This window comes from Osmia bicornis, chromosome 8, assembly GCF_907164935.1.
Source record: "Osmia bicornis bicornis chromosome 8, iOsmBic2.1, whole genome shotgun sequence".
NCBI lineage: Eukaryota > Metazoa > Arthropoda > Insecta > Hymenoptera > Megachilidae > Osmia > Osmia bicornis.
In genome coordinates this window covers 9728975-9742997 of record NC_060223.1, presented here as the reverse complement: position 1 = coordinate 9742997, position 14023 = coordinate 9728975, and the positions used below count along the sequence as shown (strand labels likewise).

General features: G+C 34.9%; 3 protein-coding genes across 17 annotated transcripts; 1 reads left to right on the top strand and 2 right to left on the bottom strand.

Moving 5' to 3' along the window:
- Positions 1 to 2550: 2550 nt before the first annotated feature.
- Positions 2551 to 4719, bottom strand: LOC114875198 (integrator complex subunit 12-like). Of its 5 annotated transcripts, none has more exons than XM_029185207.2 (5): positions 4632 to 4719; positions 3712 to 3888; positions 3102 to 3467; positions 2941 to 3013; positions 2551 to 2877 (listed from the first exon to the last, which is right to left on the bottom strand). In XM_029185207.2, the coding sequence occupies exons 2-5, from the start codon at positions 3868 to 3870 to the stop codon at positions 2669 to 2671; spliced, it is 807 nt and encodes a 268-aa protein (XP_029041040.1). In that variant the 5' UTR covers positions 3871 to 3888; positions 4632 to 4719; the 3' UTR covers positions 2551 to 2668. The 5 variants fall into 5 exon arrangements, with proteins under 5 accessions (XP_029041040.1, XP_029041038.1, XP_029041039.1 ...); XM_029185205.2 differs by lacking the exon at positions 4632 to 4719 and adding an exon at positions 4172 to 4317; XM_029185206.2 differs by lacking the exon at positions 4632 to 4719 and adding an exon at positions 4172 to 4315 and having other exon boundaries at positions 2551 to 2874.
- A 396-nt stretch (positions 4720 to 5115) lies between these two features.
- LOC114875196 (protein BCL9 homolog) lies at positions 5116 to 10589 on the top strand. 4 transcript variants are annotated; one of them, XM_029185204.2, is made up of 7 exons: positions 5116 to 5412; positions 5490 to 5728; positions 5793 to 6078; positions 6317 to 6555; positions 6626 to 7088; positions 7315 to 7522; positions 7617 to 10589. In XM_029185204.2, exons 1-7 carry the CDS (start codon positions 5127 to 5129, stop codon positions 9472 to 9474), a joined length of 3579 nt encoding a protein of 1192 aa, XP_029041037.2. In that variant the 5' UTR covers positions 5116 to 5126; the 3' UTR covers positions 9475 to 10589. The 4 variants fall into 4 exon arrangements, with proteins under 4 accessions (XP_029041037.2, XP_029041036.2, XP_029041035.2 ...); XM_029185203.2 differs by having other exon boundaries at positions 6311 to 6555; XM_029185202.2 differs by having other exon boundaries at positions 6200 to 6555; positions 7351 to 7522.
- A 477-nt stretch (positions 10590 to 11066) lies between these two features.
- On the bottom strand, positions 11067 to 13937 carry LOC114875199 (zinc finger Ran-binding domain-containing protein 2-like). Of its 8 annotated transcripts, none has more exons than XM_029185212.2 (8): positions 13499 to 13937; positions 13319 to 13412; positions 12584 to 12665; positions 12175 to 12508; positions 11965 to 12098; positions 11861 to 11902; positions 11725 to 11787; positions 11067 to 11516 (listed from the first exon to the last, which is right to left on the bottom strand). In XM_029185212.2, the coding sequence occupies exons 1-7, from the start codon at positions 13535 to 13537 to the stop codon at positions 11745 to 11747; spliced, it is 768 nt and encodes a 255-aa protein (XP_029041045.1). In that variant the 5' UTR covers positions 13538 to 13937; the 3' UTR covers positions 11067 to 11516; positions 11725 to 11744. The 8 variants fall into 8 exon arrangements, with proteins under 8 accessions (XP_029041045.1, XP_029041046.1, XP_029041048.1 ...); XM_029185213.2 differs by having other exon boundaries at positions 11730 to 11787; XM_029185215.2 differs by adding an exon at positions 12820 to 12872 and having other exon boundaries at positions 11067 to 11787; positions 13499 to 13936.
- Positions 13938 to 14023: the final 86 nt, after the last annotated feature.

The following is a 14023-nucleotide window of genomic DNA, read 5'->3' as shown; positions in this document are numbered from 1 at the left end:
AGAACATTCTTGTAGATAGTATTCACATTAAGCTTACATTCATTTTCATTGTATAAAATTATTAGGTGTAGTCTTCCAAAATGAAATCTCAAAAATAATGTTATATTTAAATTTTATTAATTGGCGTTAATATTGTTCCGATATAACGAACCTACTTTTATAAGTCTGATGCTCTGAATCTCATTTTGCACAAACATTCAATAATTTAGTTGTAATGATATTAAACATTTATTTTTTTTTATTTTATCATTAAGTTACTATCACGCTTTGTCGTCCATAGAATATATTTAAAATAATTTATAACAAAACAGTATACAGTGTTACAAATATTGATCATTGTTACTGCTGCTACTAAAAGGAAACTTTAATTTATTTTTAAATTACATTTCTCAAGTTTTTCAAAATAGTGTTCATACATGAATGATGTGTCAAAGTATATTACTCTTTTCGTTTAATAGTACAATTTTTGTTAATCACACATTACAATTACTTTTATTTTTATACTTTATCAAATTAGCAATCAAAATAAAATAGATGAATGATGTATAGAACATTTACTTAAAAAGATGATATTTTTTTATTTATACACGTGCTATTTTTTCCAGATATATTTTTAGATTCCTTTATATTGAATTATTGTATAAAATGTACAACAAATATTTGGCGATAAAGAGCGATGGTTTTAATTGTAGCGAATTAGCTATTGAAATATATATTTGTGTGTATATTTGAACAGATATACTGCAAGCCCTTAAATTGTGGATGTTAATTGTATATAATCCATAAGATATTATTTATATTATATTCATTGAATATTAATATCCGTATTTTTATATTATTCGAATGTATGGAACATAGTAAAGTGTAGTGATAAAACGAAGCTCTTGGAATTGCGAAATTAACTTGTATTTTTTATAAAACAAATGTTTTTTATTCATAATTTGTCGTATAACAGACAAATGATAATCTTTATACAACGTCCATAATGTAAGAATTAATTTGTTGAAGGGCATACAAAACTTTTTAATTTATAATCTTTGTATATAGCACAGATTGACGTATGCTAACATAGTTGCACACAACATATACGAATATAACATATGTCTCTTGTCTCTACTGTCTGAAGATAAATTCTTGATAACTATGTGGTACATCTTCTATAATTGTTTATTTTCAGAATTTCATGTAGAATATCTTATATGGTATGTAAAGGATACTATAAGTTCGAGCACAATTCGATGGAAGGCCGTGTAACATGCCACTTTTTAAATGCATAATGTGCACATACAAATTCCAATGGAATTCTGCTGTTTTTCCTTAAAAGCCTTCATTATATAAAATTGTTCAAAATGTTTACGTACTTATAAATTAGTATGAAAACATTTAAGAAAAGTCATATTCTTACATTAAGTTTAAAAAATCTCATTGTTCATTCCTTGAATCAATTATGTTAACTTAAATCCTTACAGTCCAAGATATCATTTTAGAATTCATTTTATATTTTTTAATATATTATATAGAAGAAGCATATTATTTATTATTTCAATTAATTGAGAATGTTGACTAATTTGTTGTGTTTTAGATAAGGTATTAAGGAATATACCACACAGCGGAATTTCTGGATTCTTTGTACGCTCGACAGTTGACTCCATCCATCTGAAATGCTTGTCAATTCTGCATCCAACGTATGTATTGTATTGTAATTAACTGAGGAATGTTTAACGGTTTACGAGTCGATTAGTAATGTCATGCTTCGTAGTATAGACAAATCCGAACATCATGTCGAATTAAGATTATTCTTTGTTAAGCTTCGGAAAACGATGGGGGGATGATTGTTCCCTGAAAGAAACACCTTAAGTATATACAATCTTGGGAACCGTGGTTGAAAATGTCAAATGGGCTCATTTTCATTCCTAATGGATTTTGAATGTATCTTTTCTCGTTATATAACTTACACGTAAAATACGTATGTATGTAATAACGAGTGAAAAGTGTGCTAAATGCTGCTTTACATGTGTTATGGGGTGAGTGTGTATCTATCAACGTAAGCGTGTAGACGTAACGAAAAGCCCTGTGTAAATAGAATTCAACCCCCCATCTCGCATATAAGTAGATTTTAAGTAACACTCGAGAACGAAATGACTCTTGCCAAATTTTCAATGGGACGTAGGGACAAACAAATAAGCATTTGAAAAATTGCAAAAATATATTGGTATTATAAATGAAATGGATATTGTAATGTCTGTTCAAAAATTCCCATGATCTTCCACTTTTAGTTACATCTACATTTAATAAGTTATTTAACTTGTAATTTTTTAAAGAAATTCATTGATATATTTGTACAAATTAAAATTACAATATCAAATTACATTGTATATTTGTTATATATCATAACAAATTCAATGAAAAAATTGTTTGACTGTAATAAAATAACAGCAATGTAAAAAGTAAAAATATTAGATTCAACCTAATGCTTGAAACCTTGCAAGGTACTCGATTAAGATTATTTGTTCAGGGATCATTTATGTCATTCTCAATGATAAACACTGATTTTGCTATCAGAAGTTAATTATATTCATTGTGGCTATACTTTTTAGTGAAATTTGTTAAAATTTTTTCTCTAGTATAAATATAAGATATCGTTTCAACGTTAATATAGATAAAAACTTCACTCTACACCTGATTTAATTTTGTACAGTAAGGATTTTTCCTGAGATTTCGTCGAAGACAATGACGGTGAATTGGATGAAGAATTCTTTGAATTTGGGGTAGTATTTGTATTTCGTTTGTCCTGTTTAGCTTTCTTCATCATGTCTTTTAATCTTCTATCAGCGCTTATAATGTGAATATTTGGTGTCACTTTATTTCCCCCACCTACTTGAAATATAATTGTATTTAATCAAATTCACAAGATTCATGTTTTAGGTGAAAGAAACTTACTGGAGTTTGATTTTTTCTGTTCTTTGGATTTGCTCTCTATCACTGTTTTTGGAGAGCTCCTTTCTTTTGAGGCCTGAAATTTCAAAAAAAGAAAAAGGAGATTCATTTTTATTGCATACTTTCTATTTTAAATAAACTATGATGTGGGTGAATACACACACCTGAGATTTGGAACAATTCGAACAATACCACACTAATCCTGGTACATCTATTTGCGAATCTAAAATGTGTGGCACATGACATTCTTGATGATACAAAGAGTGGCATTCTAAACATTCGACAAGCCTGTTTCTTGCTCCAACATCCATTCCTTTACAAATTACACATGTAAGATCATCTTCTAATATTTCTAATGCTAGAGTATTATCAGTCTGTATAATATCAGGTGGTGTGTCACGCGTTGGCAGGTTCACAGGTGAACTGTTTTTACTTGATTTACTCGAATGTTTAGAAGATGTTGAACTTTTACTCTTTTTACTACTACTGTTGCTGCTGTGATCGCTTAATACTGGTTCCTCCATCATATACTAAAAAACAGAAAATTCAAGAAATACAAGTTCAGAAAATAAGTAACAATGGTAGTTCATACAGAGGGATCAAGTACTGGACATGTTTTTTACGTGAATGAAATCTCCTATGCTTCATGAGTGCCCTGATATCAGAACTAACTCTGTAATTATAATATCTTAGTTAATATAAAATTGCTCTAATTCAAATACTTCTTCTTGGTTACCCTGTGTATAGCATTGAAATCAATCACAATTTGATTACCTTTTTATGTAATACATTTGATAACATCTTTGAGGGCCCATATTTCTGTTTAATCGCTTCATCTAACAGTGCTCGTAGCTGTTCTGCTGCATCTTTATTAGTAGAATGTAAAAGGTGTAAACCTTGTGTAAACTGGGGATCCAACTCCAAGTGTGACATTCTTATATTTATTATAACCTACAAGATATAAAATTGTTGAATAATTTCATTCGATATTATATTTAGAAATAAAATATAGTACATTTATATTTAACAATTAACATATTTACATATATGTAATCTTATTTCTCTCTTTTTAACAATTGTATTGTTATCAATCCTGCTTATTGTATTAAATTACCTTAATTTATTAATATATTATATATACTTATAAAAATGTTTACAGTGCATAAAGATTGATAAAAATCTCAAAAGTGTATATCCATAGGATATGAAATTTTTAATTAATACAAGATCACACCTTTGGATATATGTTGCATGGAACCATTTATGTTTCATTCGTATATGATGAATCATATAATTGTAAAAGATTACAATGAATTACATCAACATCTATTCGCATAACTTGAATTTTTATGTAAGAAACTATACACGTTTTCAACATTTTCAATGAACATTTATATTTTTTTTTTATAATGTTATTTTATATTTTAAAAATACCGCCTCGAAAGTATATCCATAGTTGGATGGGAATTGTGAGTTATGCATACAGAAAAAAGGTAACGAAAAGTTAAAGAACGTAGGCACCGCTATCATTTGATTCGTCCCTGCTCTCGTGTATTCCAAATTTAATTTCACAGAGTTTTGATTCTGTGTTAAATAAATGATGTCTTCGCGTCTAGGGAGATACCGTGGAGAAATAAAAGTTTTGCTTCGTGAAAGGGATAGATAAAGGTATGTGATCGTATACGAATACTTACGATAAAGCTGTGAAAGAATGGTGAAAAATATAAGTAAAGAAAGACCAAAATAGTAAGCCCTGCAGGCAATCAAGTGTAAGGGAACGAGTCAAGTACGGCTGGTGCGCCTCTTTCTATCTTCTTCTATTTATCGTAAAAGTATGAACGCTTCCTTTTCGAGGCGCGTTAAAACGATGTCTAACTTTCGACGGGCGGTTGGCAGCCATGCGTAAAAGAAATAAATAATCAAAGCGACCATGAAGTGACAAATAAAGTTGGAGAACAATGCTCGCGAATGGCAAGGAAATTTGAGTGCAGCGTGCATTGGCCCCCATTCTATGTTTTGGATACGTCTTACGCGGGTACAACGTGGTGTTACTAATACGATATCGTTTCTGATAATCTACAGTTCGCATGCATTGTTACTCCGCACGTTGCGGATAATAGTGGCCATGTGTTTGATTTTTACTCAGCTGACCAAGGTCTGACAGAATTATCACTCAGCAAGCTTCAAAGATGAAAACAGAAAAGAAGCCCAGCGAACCAAGTTGCGTACCAACCACTGTTGTCAAAGAGGAACCAGACGCAGACCCAGTCAAGATTAAGGAAGAAGGTACCGGAGGTAATAATGATGATACAACTGGAGAAGACACAACAGAATGTCCTAGAGATTCGTGTTTGGATCCTTCCAATGGTGAAAGTACAATAGCGGGTGAAAATCAAAACAGTAGTGCAAATCAACCAATTTTAAATTCAGTGAAACAAGAAGGCGATCATAACAATCCTACGGATGATATACCTGGTATGATTTAGTTTAAAAATAGATAATTCCCTTTACTTCATCGATTTTCAATGTTAATATTCCTCTTGTATGTATAGATTGTAGCGGTAATGTGATCACTGCTGATGGTATTCAACCCCTAGTTAGTAATGTTCTTGGCAAACAGATGGGAACTAGTACAGGAAGCGGTGAAGCTCAATATATGCAACAACAAAGTCAAATTTTTGTATTTTCTACAACATTAGCAAATAAAGGTGCGGACGCGGTATTGCAGGGGCAATATCCGTCAATAATTGCTTATCATTGTGCGCAACCAGGCACTAAAAAATATTTAGAGGTATATATAAATGTTTTATAAAGCTCGTATTACTATTTACTGACATAAGAATACGATATTTCAGAAACATCCGAATAAGGTAAATCAATTTCGTCAGAATCCTGCACAATGGTTAAACAATCTTGCAATGATGAAACAGAAAGGTCATCAAGGAACTACAAATAACACTTTTCAAAATGAACAACCTCCCGATCTACCAGCTCTTGACCCTAATGCACCTCCATTCTGGAATGAACAACCTAATTTAAGAAACCTGAATGGTGGCAATTCCCTTGGTAATTCTGAACCATCCCTGGATGATGCAAATATAGATGTGCCTTGTCTTGTACCAAATTCACCTGGAAATTCAGGTAATACATATTTTTATCGGCGTTTAAAATTGTAATTGGAAGTACTTGCGATTCCTTTTTTTTTTTTTTGAACACATTCTTCGTACACTCTGTGCCACTAGAAGCATACCTTTCATTACAGCAAATCCACAACCTCCTAATAGTACTACAATGGGCCACAGTCCCAATTTATTAGGAGGTACTACAAGTCCAGGCCCAGGTAGTTTGCAACCATCACTGCAAGGTGTTAAAGTTCCAGATGAAAATTTAACACCGCAACAAAGACAACATCGAGAGGTTCAGTTAGCGACAATCAGAAAAATGCAAATGATGTTGTTTCCTGAACATAAAGAGGAAGCTGGAAACGCGTTAGACGCGACACAAGGAACAGCGGTATCATCGTGTCCTTCAACAAACGTTCCTTCAGTACCGACTCAGTGCCCTCCAACTATGGATTGGCATAAGTTGCAACATCAGTTTCTTGATGGAAAAAATAAGGTAAAATGATTATATAATGGTTTTCTTTTAACTTATATACAATAATTGTGAAAATAATAATTATTTATAGACCAGTGTTGCAAGTCCTGGAACTGGAGTTCCATTACGTGGTGCTAATATGGTAGGAGTACCACGTAGCCAAGGTCCGCCACCTCCGTATCATCAAACGACTCGGTCCGCGAGCGTGCCGATCGCGATACAAAGCCCGAATCCTTCCTCGCCTAACAACCCAACTAGTAACTTATCGTTACCGTCACCTCGCGCGAGTTCAGCTTTAAATTCACCCGCAGATTGCAATAGACAATTTCAACTTAGCAATCAAAGAACGAGCCATTTACCAGGACAAAGTCCCACCAGTCAAGATTCTCCAAATCCGACAGTAGGAAATGCGTCAGGTGTATCAACGACGAGGCTAAACCACAGCAATCCAGGGACGCCCGTTTCTCATTCGCACATCTCGACGCTTAGTCCAAGCGGAACGAATGCTCAAAAAGATTCGTCTTTAGACTTTCCCACCGGTCAACCTCCAAATGGTAAGACCTAAATTAAAGTAATTATTTCTACCAATGTGATAGATTTTTGTAATCTTATTTCACGTTTACTAAACAACGTTTTGCGTTAAATTGCATTCAAAGGATTCTCGAATAGAAGAACTAAGTAACAATAATCATGCTAACATTATACATATAAAATATTTTAAAAGTTTCACTGCTTAAATAGCATGCAGTGAATTTCATCGTGTTATGTGTTACAACATAGTGGATGGTATGTTTTGCCGCACGCTGCAATCCTTAGCCCAGCAAAAGCAGCAACACACCGGAGGAGTGAACGCTGCAGGAGTTAAGGAGGCGAACCTGATGCCAGTTCCAAGCCCTCAACAAATTCAGTATCTTAATACTTTTGAAGGACAGGAATTAACTATACAGAAACAACCAAATACAAGTCTTAAGGATGGAAATTTATCTACGTAAGTATATTTAATAGATCTTTCTCTGTTAACAGTTTTTATTTATTTCCGAATGGAACGACGTACACAATTTTATGTAATTCTGTGTTTTTAGAAACACGGCTAGCAATACAGAGATGTCCAACAGGATTCTATCAGGAAATATGGACAACAGTAACCAGTTCCCTGCCAGATCGGAAGGTGCGAGTCCTGTTCAGATGGACAGCATGAATCGCGGCTTCACAGGCTCGTTACACAGTCCTCACACTCCTCACACTCCGCATACACCTGGTAACGGTGCTCCGCATACTCCAGCCGACCCTGGGAAACCTGGAAACAAGTCAAGTGCAAGTGCACAGAGTAGCCCAGCGCACAATGCAAACATCACAGACAGTATGGGTCCCCCCAGAACGGTACCAGCATCACCTACTACAAAACCTGATACATCTCCGCCTTCCAAGGTGGATAATCAACAGCAGTCAACACAGTCTCAACAACAGCAACAACAATCACAACAACAACAACAACAACAACAGCAGCAGCAGCAACAGCAACAACAGCAGCAGCAACAGTCCCAACAGCAATCGCAGCAACAACAGTCCACAGTCTCAAATCCAAGTAATTCTGCGAACAACTCGGTGGTAACTCCGTTAGGCGGTCCAACCGGTGCCTTCCCTTGTGGAAGACCTTCTATAAGCGTGAGTCAACCTTCAGACAATGTGCCTCTTAATCCAAACAATATCGGAGGTCGACTCGGCAATCTAACAGCTATGAGTACAAATCACTTTGACCCTATAACTTCGTTGGCTCAGATGAGCCAACAGCTCACTAACACGGCAACTAGTAATTCGTTGGGTAACGAAGGACCCATTCATTCGGGCAACACTGGAATGATACAATTTGGCAATCCGCACGGTATGCACATGATGCAAATGAGCAACGAATTAAATGGAAGTTGTCACATGGCTGGTTCGAGTAGCGAGCCAGGTGAAGTAGGGGGTATGTGCATGGGCCTTGCGGGGCCACCAACTAGTTATAGTCCTACGACATCGCACACGGGTAGCCCTGGTGTACCTAGTAAAATGGGACATCCTATAATGGGCCACGGTATGATGAGTAGTCACTCGGGTAATGCAGGCGGTGGTTACCCGGCCGGCGATCCTCACGCGCCGCCTCCACGATTAATGACGGGACACGTTACCGGTCCTAGCCCCTACAACGGAGCGAACGTTCAAGTGAAACCCAGCGCTCCGAATACGATACAATACTTACCGGCGAGGCCGAATGTTGGTCACACTCCCAGAGGGCCGCCAAGTTTGGACTTCCTTCAACGATTCACCAATCCGTTAACTAATTTAGAATCAAAAATGGCCGCACCCTCTGTAAATCTTCAGTACTTCCCAAACGGTTGTGTACCGAACAGCATGGGCCCGCATAGCGGCATGCCGTCAGCCATGAGCGGTGGACTTCCTGGCATGGGTGGATCTCCAAGGATGGATGGACAATCGATGAACGCGTCGGTTGGTGTACATCCATCGATGCGACCGGTCGGTAACATGAGACCCCAGCCTAATTTAATGCGAATGCAGCACATGGTTGGCGGAGGTGTCTTTCCAGGCGGTTCGATGGATCCGGATAAAGTCTTCCCACCTGACATGGTATCACAAGTTCCCAGCCAGCCGAATCCTGGCATGTACGTGTCGGGTAGTAAAGGCAGCCCGATGGGATTAGGACCTCCCCCCGACGCGACTCAACCATTACCGCCAAGCATGGGTGGTGCTACTAGTAATTTTAAAAACAGCCCATTTGTTGGTAGTGGACCTAGTATGTCGGATCCAAATTATGCTCAACAATTTCATAACTTCCAGCAACAGCTTTACGCTACTGGTACCAGGGGTAGCGGACCACCGCATCCTAATTTACATCCGCCGCCGAATTCGCATTCTCATCAGCAGTTTTTCATGCCGAAATAAAACTTATCTTGATCGATATATATATATCGTAATATGGTGATGATTACAATTGTGGTGGCCTTTCTGTGTCCTTTTTGACGAATTGCGTTTTACCAGAGACTAAAGTTTCATTGCGAGGACGAAGAATACACAGACACATACACACGGGACAAGAAAACACACAGAAACATACACACACACACAGAACAGGTACACGTTTCAGAGAATGTAAAACTTTATTAAAATTACGCGATCTTGTAAAGGACTAAGAAGTCAAATTTGTTAAGGTTCTAATGTTGATGTGATGATAATTATCGAATGATAACCATTTTTAGATGATGGTTGTCGAGACTGGCGTGTAACGAGATTTCTCGTTCAATTCTTTATTTACGGTGTTGTTTATGTATGTGTTATAATCAATAAGCGTTTTAATTCATAAATCTCAATGACATTTTTAATGTCTCGCGTCTTCAAACAAAATCTGTTCCATCGTCTTAGAGATATCGTTTTTTTTTGTATCACAATTATCTCTCTCTGTAAATTGGAAACATATATTTTATCGCGTATACCTTACGCGATTCGTGTAAATACTAATGTAAAATCTAATTTCTTTGTAGTAATCGTTATTTCGTCGATCGGAATATACGATAAATCGTTGCTAGAGACTTTCGTGGATCAGAAAAATGAGAGAAAGAAACAAAAAAAAAAAAGGCAAAGCGTCTCTTCTTCCTTTATTCGAAACAATTACTCGTGATAAAAGTAATTGTGCCGAGAATTCATTGAGAAAAATATTTCGAAGAAAGATATGCCGGTGAAATAATTCATCCTTCCTTTTTATCACTAAATACTTAAACGCAGTCAAGCAAGCTCAAATTCATAATTGTACATATATACGATATATATATATATATATATATATATACATATTATATATATATATACCTGTTGCAACATACTCCTTACAGTATCGCCCGTCCCTTTAATTCCCTTCACCGATCCCTCGTGACCAACACTGTGCATAATCATGACCCCAGGTAGTTTAACGATTATAAGAGAAAAGAATAATTGACTAAGAACAATTATGTTGTTGATGAATGATTTTTATTATAAATGAAAAATAAAGATATTTACAAGAAGTCAGTATCTAGAATTGATCGACAATGGTTTTTGTAGTTATCTCAGAACGAGTGTCTGAGCGTTTTTCTTTTCTTTTTTTTGATATTTTACTTATTTTTTTATTAAGCCCGCCGATCGAACGGCGGCCCTTTTATCGACATAGTTTTAAATTGCATGTCATGATTTCAATTAAAGCAAGCTGCTTCCAGCTTACTCGGATCTGTGATAGTCAAAGCAACAAAATGTATCCTTTTTCTCTTCGTTCCGAAGACATCAATACATATCTATATTCATTAGGGAATGATTCTTTAATACTACATTACGTTTATGTAAATGTTAAGATGGGTACGGATGAAAAGGAAGAGAATAGAGAACGTGGCGAGGAAACGGAAAAAAAAGATTAATCTTTTTTCGAAGCAGCAATATTTAAGTGAGAATCGTGACGTGGTTTCAAGAACGTCGGACGTTTGTGATAACGTAATTAATACTTCTAAAAGTGTAACATGATAGAGAGCTTTCTCAAGATTTTATATTTTCAGTTAGAAATAAGATTTCTTTTTTTACGAATTCATGATTCAACTTTTACAACGATCCGTGTAACAGATTATTCAACGAATTACGTCATAGTTACACATTTCATTTGGGTTTCTTTTTCTTTACTAGCGAAATATTTTATCTACGCCCAAGTATTTTTCGCAATTACTACGCAATATTTAAGACAATATCGCGTAAACAAGTAACCTACGTTTCACTTTCCATCCATACAGCCAACAAAGCTATCCGTGTTCAGTCAGAGATTGTAAAGCTTATTGTTAATCGATTCCCTTTGCAATAAGTCGTACATTGTTCATCACTTTTATCCAAAGGTGCTCACTAAGTCACTAAATTTGTTGCGTTGTGTATCTCTTAATTGTCGAGCAACAGTCGCTCTTGGGATTTTCTCTCACCTGTAAAAAGTCATTTGTTTAACAAGCATTACATTGTAATTTCTTTAGAATTGCTTAATCTACATCTTCCTTTTTGACCATGTTATTTTACTAAAACTATCATATAATATAATTCTCAGTATAGAAAAAAAAGATATCAGTAATTGAAATAATTAAAATCATCGTTCACTGTCATGATCAACTTTTATACCCGAAACCCAAGTCAAACCTTTCCTTCTGTGCAGACTCTCATTGACTGGATGTTCCCGAATCACGCCAATCATCTCTGTCTCTGTAAATATATCACGGTCATTGTCAATTTTGTCCCATTTTATTTTTCTCGTGACAAAATTATTATCAATTACCTTGATTGTTGCTCTTCCGAAGATGCAGTGCTCCCATTTGTACTGAAAATCAACAATGTGTAATACATTGATTCATAAAGAGCATTAATTGTATGGACATTTACTTTTTCTTAACTGCAATATCATCCCATTCGCTAAGATCGTATTTAGATAAATCACCATCCTCTTCGTCATCTTCCTCCTCATCCTCCTCCTCCACCTCCTCCTCCTCCACCTCTTCTACTTCTTCTTTCGCATTCTAAAATTTAAAATAAACGTAACCAACCATTTTTGGATTAATTTATTTCATTTCACGAATGTTGGGTATTAATTACATTTTTCTCATTATGCTCTTCTTCGTTCTGTACCTCGTCCCTTTCATCCTCGTCTTTAGATTTATTACGCGGTGGACTGCTATACCTAGAATCTTTGGAATCATCGTCCGAACGATTTTCAATCCTTCGTTTTTTCCTACGCCGTCCGAATTCGTCGTACTCGTCGTCGTCGTCTCTTCTTTCTTTATATTCGACAACTCCCCGATCATTGTACCCCCCTCCGTATCCTGTACGTTCTTCAATTTCTCCAAATTTTGGTGCATTGCACATGTTACACTGTTGCCGCCGCGCCCAGTTTACGTTTCCACATTTACTGCATTGCCAATCGTCAGCACTGAAACATTAAAACCAAAACATGATACATTGCACAATTTTGAATAATTTATTATTATAAAAGAAAATGATCTACCTGAACAGCCCTCTACTTTTTTCAGCAGCTGCCTTTCCAATTTCTTGTCCTAACTTTTTTTTCTTTGGGCATTCTCCTCTGTCTGCACGAACAAATACATACATGTAATTTTATGTATTGTAACATTAGTAAAGTACAGCTAAAATTATAGTGGAAATCAATTATAGATAAAACACTGTAATTAAAGAGATTATTAGAAAACTGTTTTATACATTACCATATTGAACATTATATACCTTTTCCGCATCGATTACAAGAATTTCGTCTTGCAAAATTTACATTGGCACATCTGAAATGTTCAATATCACTGAACTCTTAACAAATATACTCCAGTTTTTTTAATATATAAGTAATCATGTACATTTATTACTATTACTCGTGAACCATAGTAATGTTTTATTATAATATAAGCAAAAGTTTAAGCATTTGTTAAAATATAATACTGAGTTTTGTTACAAATATAATACAATAATGATACTATTGCTAATGCAAGTAAGCATAGTACACTAATTGATATATTTATTTAATTTTTACACCGCTACAACATAAATAACATTTTGACATCCAATAGCTTATTGAAAAATCAACACTGCACTTAAGTACATTGATAGTTACAATCTTTATTATTTATTAACTTGATTTCATATTAATTATTATAGATAATGTATATAAGCTCGATTATGGTACATAAAGCTCAATTTCTGTAACACATATCGTTTCTATAAAATTACGTACTGAGAATCAGGACAAATCCAGTCACCGTCATTAATATTACGTTGATTTTCCTCGTCCACTTTACTACTCTCCATTTTTCTTTCAGTTTTACTACCTACAAATAAACTTGATTGATATTTTATTGTAGTCGCATAGGACTTTTAACTCGACGTTCTTCCTCGATATATGTAGGTGTCTAACCTTTATAAATATGTTTTTTTGTTGTAATGTTAATATCATACAAAAAGATATTACTTTTACTACGTATTTTTAATATACAATTTATTCAAATGCGTTCTACTTGCTACCAATTAATGCATTATGTCGCAGATATAAATTAATGTATTGGAACTATGAACAACTATACTAACGGAATAATCGCGCTACTTACAAAGTGTTAAACTAACGTGGCGGTTCTAAAGTATTAACTCTCAAACATTTTTTTAGATTATTTAGAAAAAATTGATTCTGTGTAGAGGAAATGTCTAATAAATGGTAACGATTTTATTTTTCTAGGAATAATTATGATACAAAATTTCAAAGAATGTAAACGTTAAATGCTGTAAATTATTGACAAGTACGTAATACATATGTATATGAAAGCGCGAAGATTTGTACACTACTGTACACTACATTGGCGTACGGGGATAAGGTAATTTCCTGTAAATTTAAAGGATTCGAGTTCGAGATATCATGTCGATATGCAGAGAGAATCACCCGCGCTTC

What these genes read in the sequence shown, in the direction of transcription:
- LOC114875198 (XM_029185205.2), bottom strand. Translation starts at nt 4,198, where the DNA reads ATGGTTCCATGCAACATATATCCAAAG. An exon ending in CATGCAACATATATCCAAAG is followed by an intron (nt 3,889 to 4,171) that starts GTGTGATCTTGT and finishes TATATCTTGTAG; the next exon opens with GTTATAATAAATATAAGAAT. An exon ending in ACAGAAAAAATCAAACTCCA is followed by an intron (nt 2,878 to 2,940) that starts GTAAGTTTCTTT and finishes TTATATTTCAAG; the next exon opens with TAGGTGGGGGAAATAAAGTG.
- LOC114875196 (XM_029185201.2), top strand. Translation starts at nt 5,127, where the DNA reads ATGAAAACAGAAAAGAAGCCCAGCGAACCAAGTTGCGTACCAACCACT. An exon ending in TCCTACGGATGATATACCTG is followed by an intron (nt 5,413 to 5,489) that starts GTATGATTTAGT and finishes TTGTATGTATAG; the next exon opens with ATTGTAGCGGTAATGTGATC. An exon ending in AAGGATGGAAATTTATCTAC is followed by an intron (nt 7,523 to 7,616) that starts GTAAGTATATTT and finishes CTGTGTTTTTAG; the next exon opens with AAACACGGCTAGCAATACAG.
- LOC114875199 (XM_029185211.2), bottom strand. Translation starts at nt 13,537, where the DNA reads ATGATATTAACATTACAACAAAAAAACATATTTATAAAG. An exon ending in AAAAAAACATATTTATAAAG is followed by an intron (nt 13,413 to 13,498) that starts GTTAGACACCTA and finishes GTTTATTTGTAG; the next exon opens with GTAGTAAAACTGAAAGAAAA. An exon ending in AAAAGTAGAGGGCTGTTCAG is followed by an intron (nt 12,509 to 12,583) that starts GTAGATCATTTT and finishes TTAATGTTTCAG; the next exon opens with TGCTGACGATTGGCAATGCA.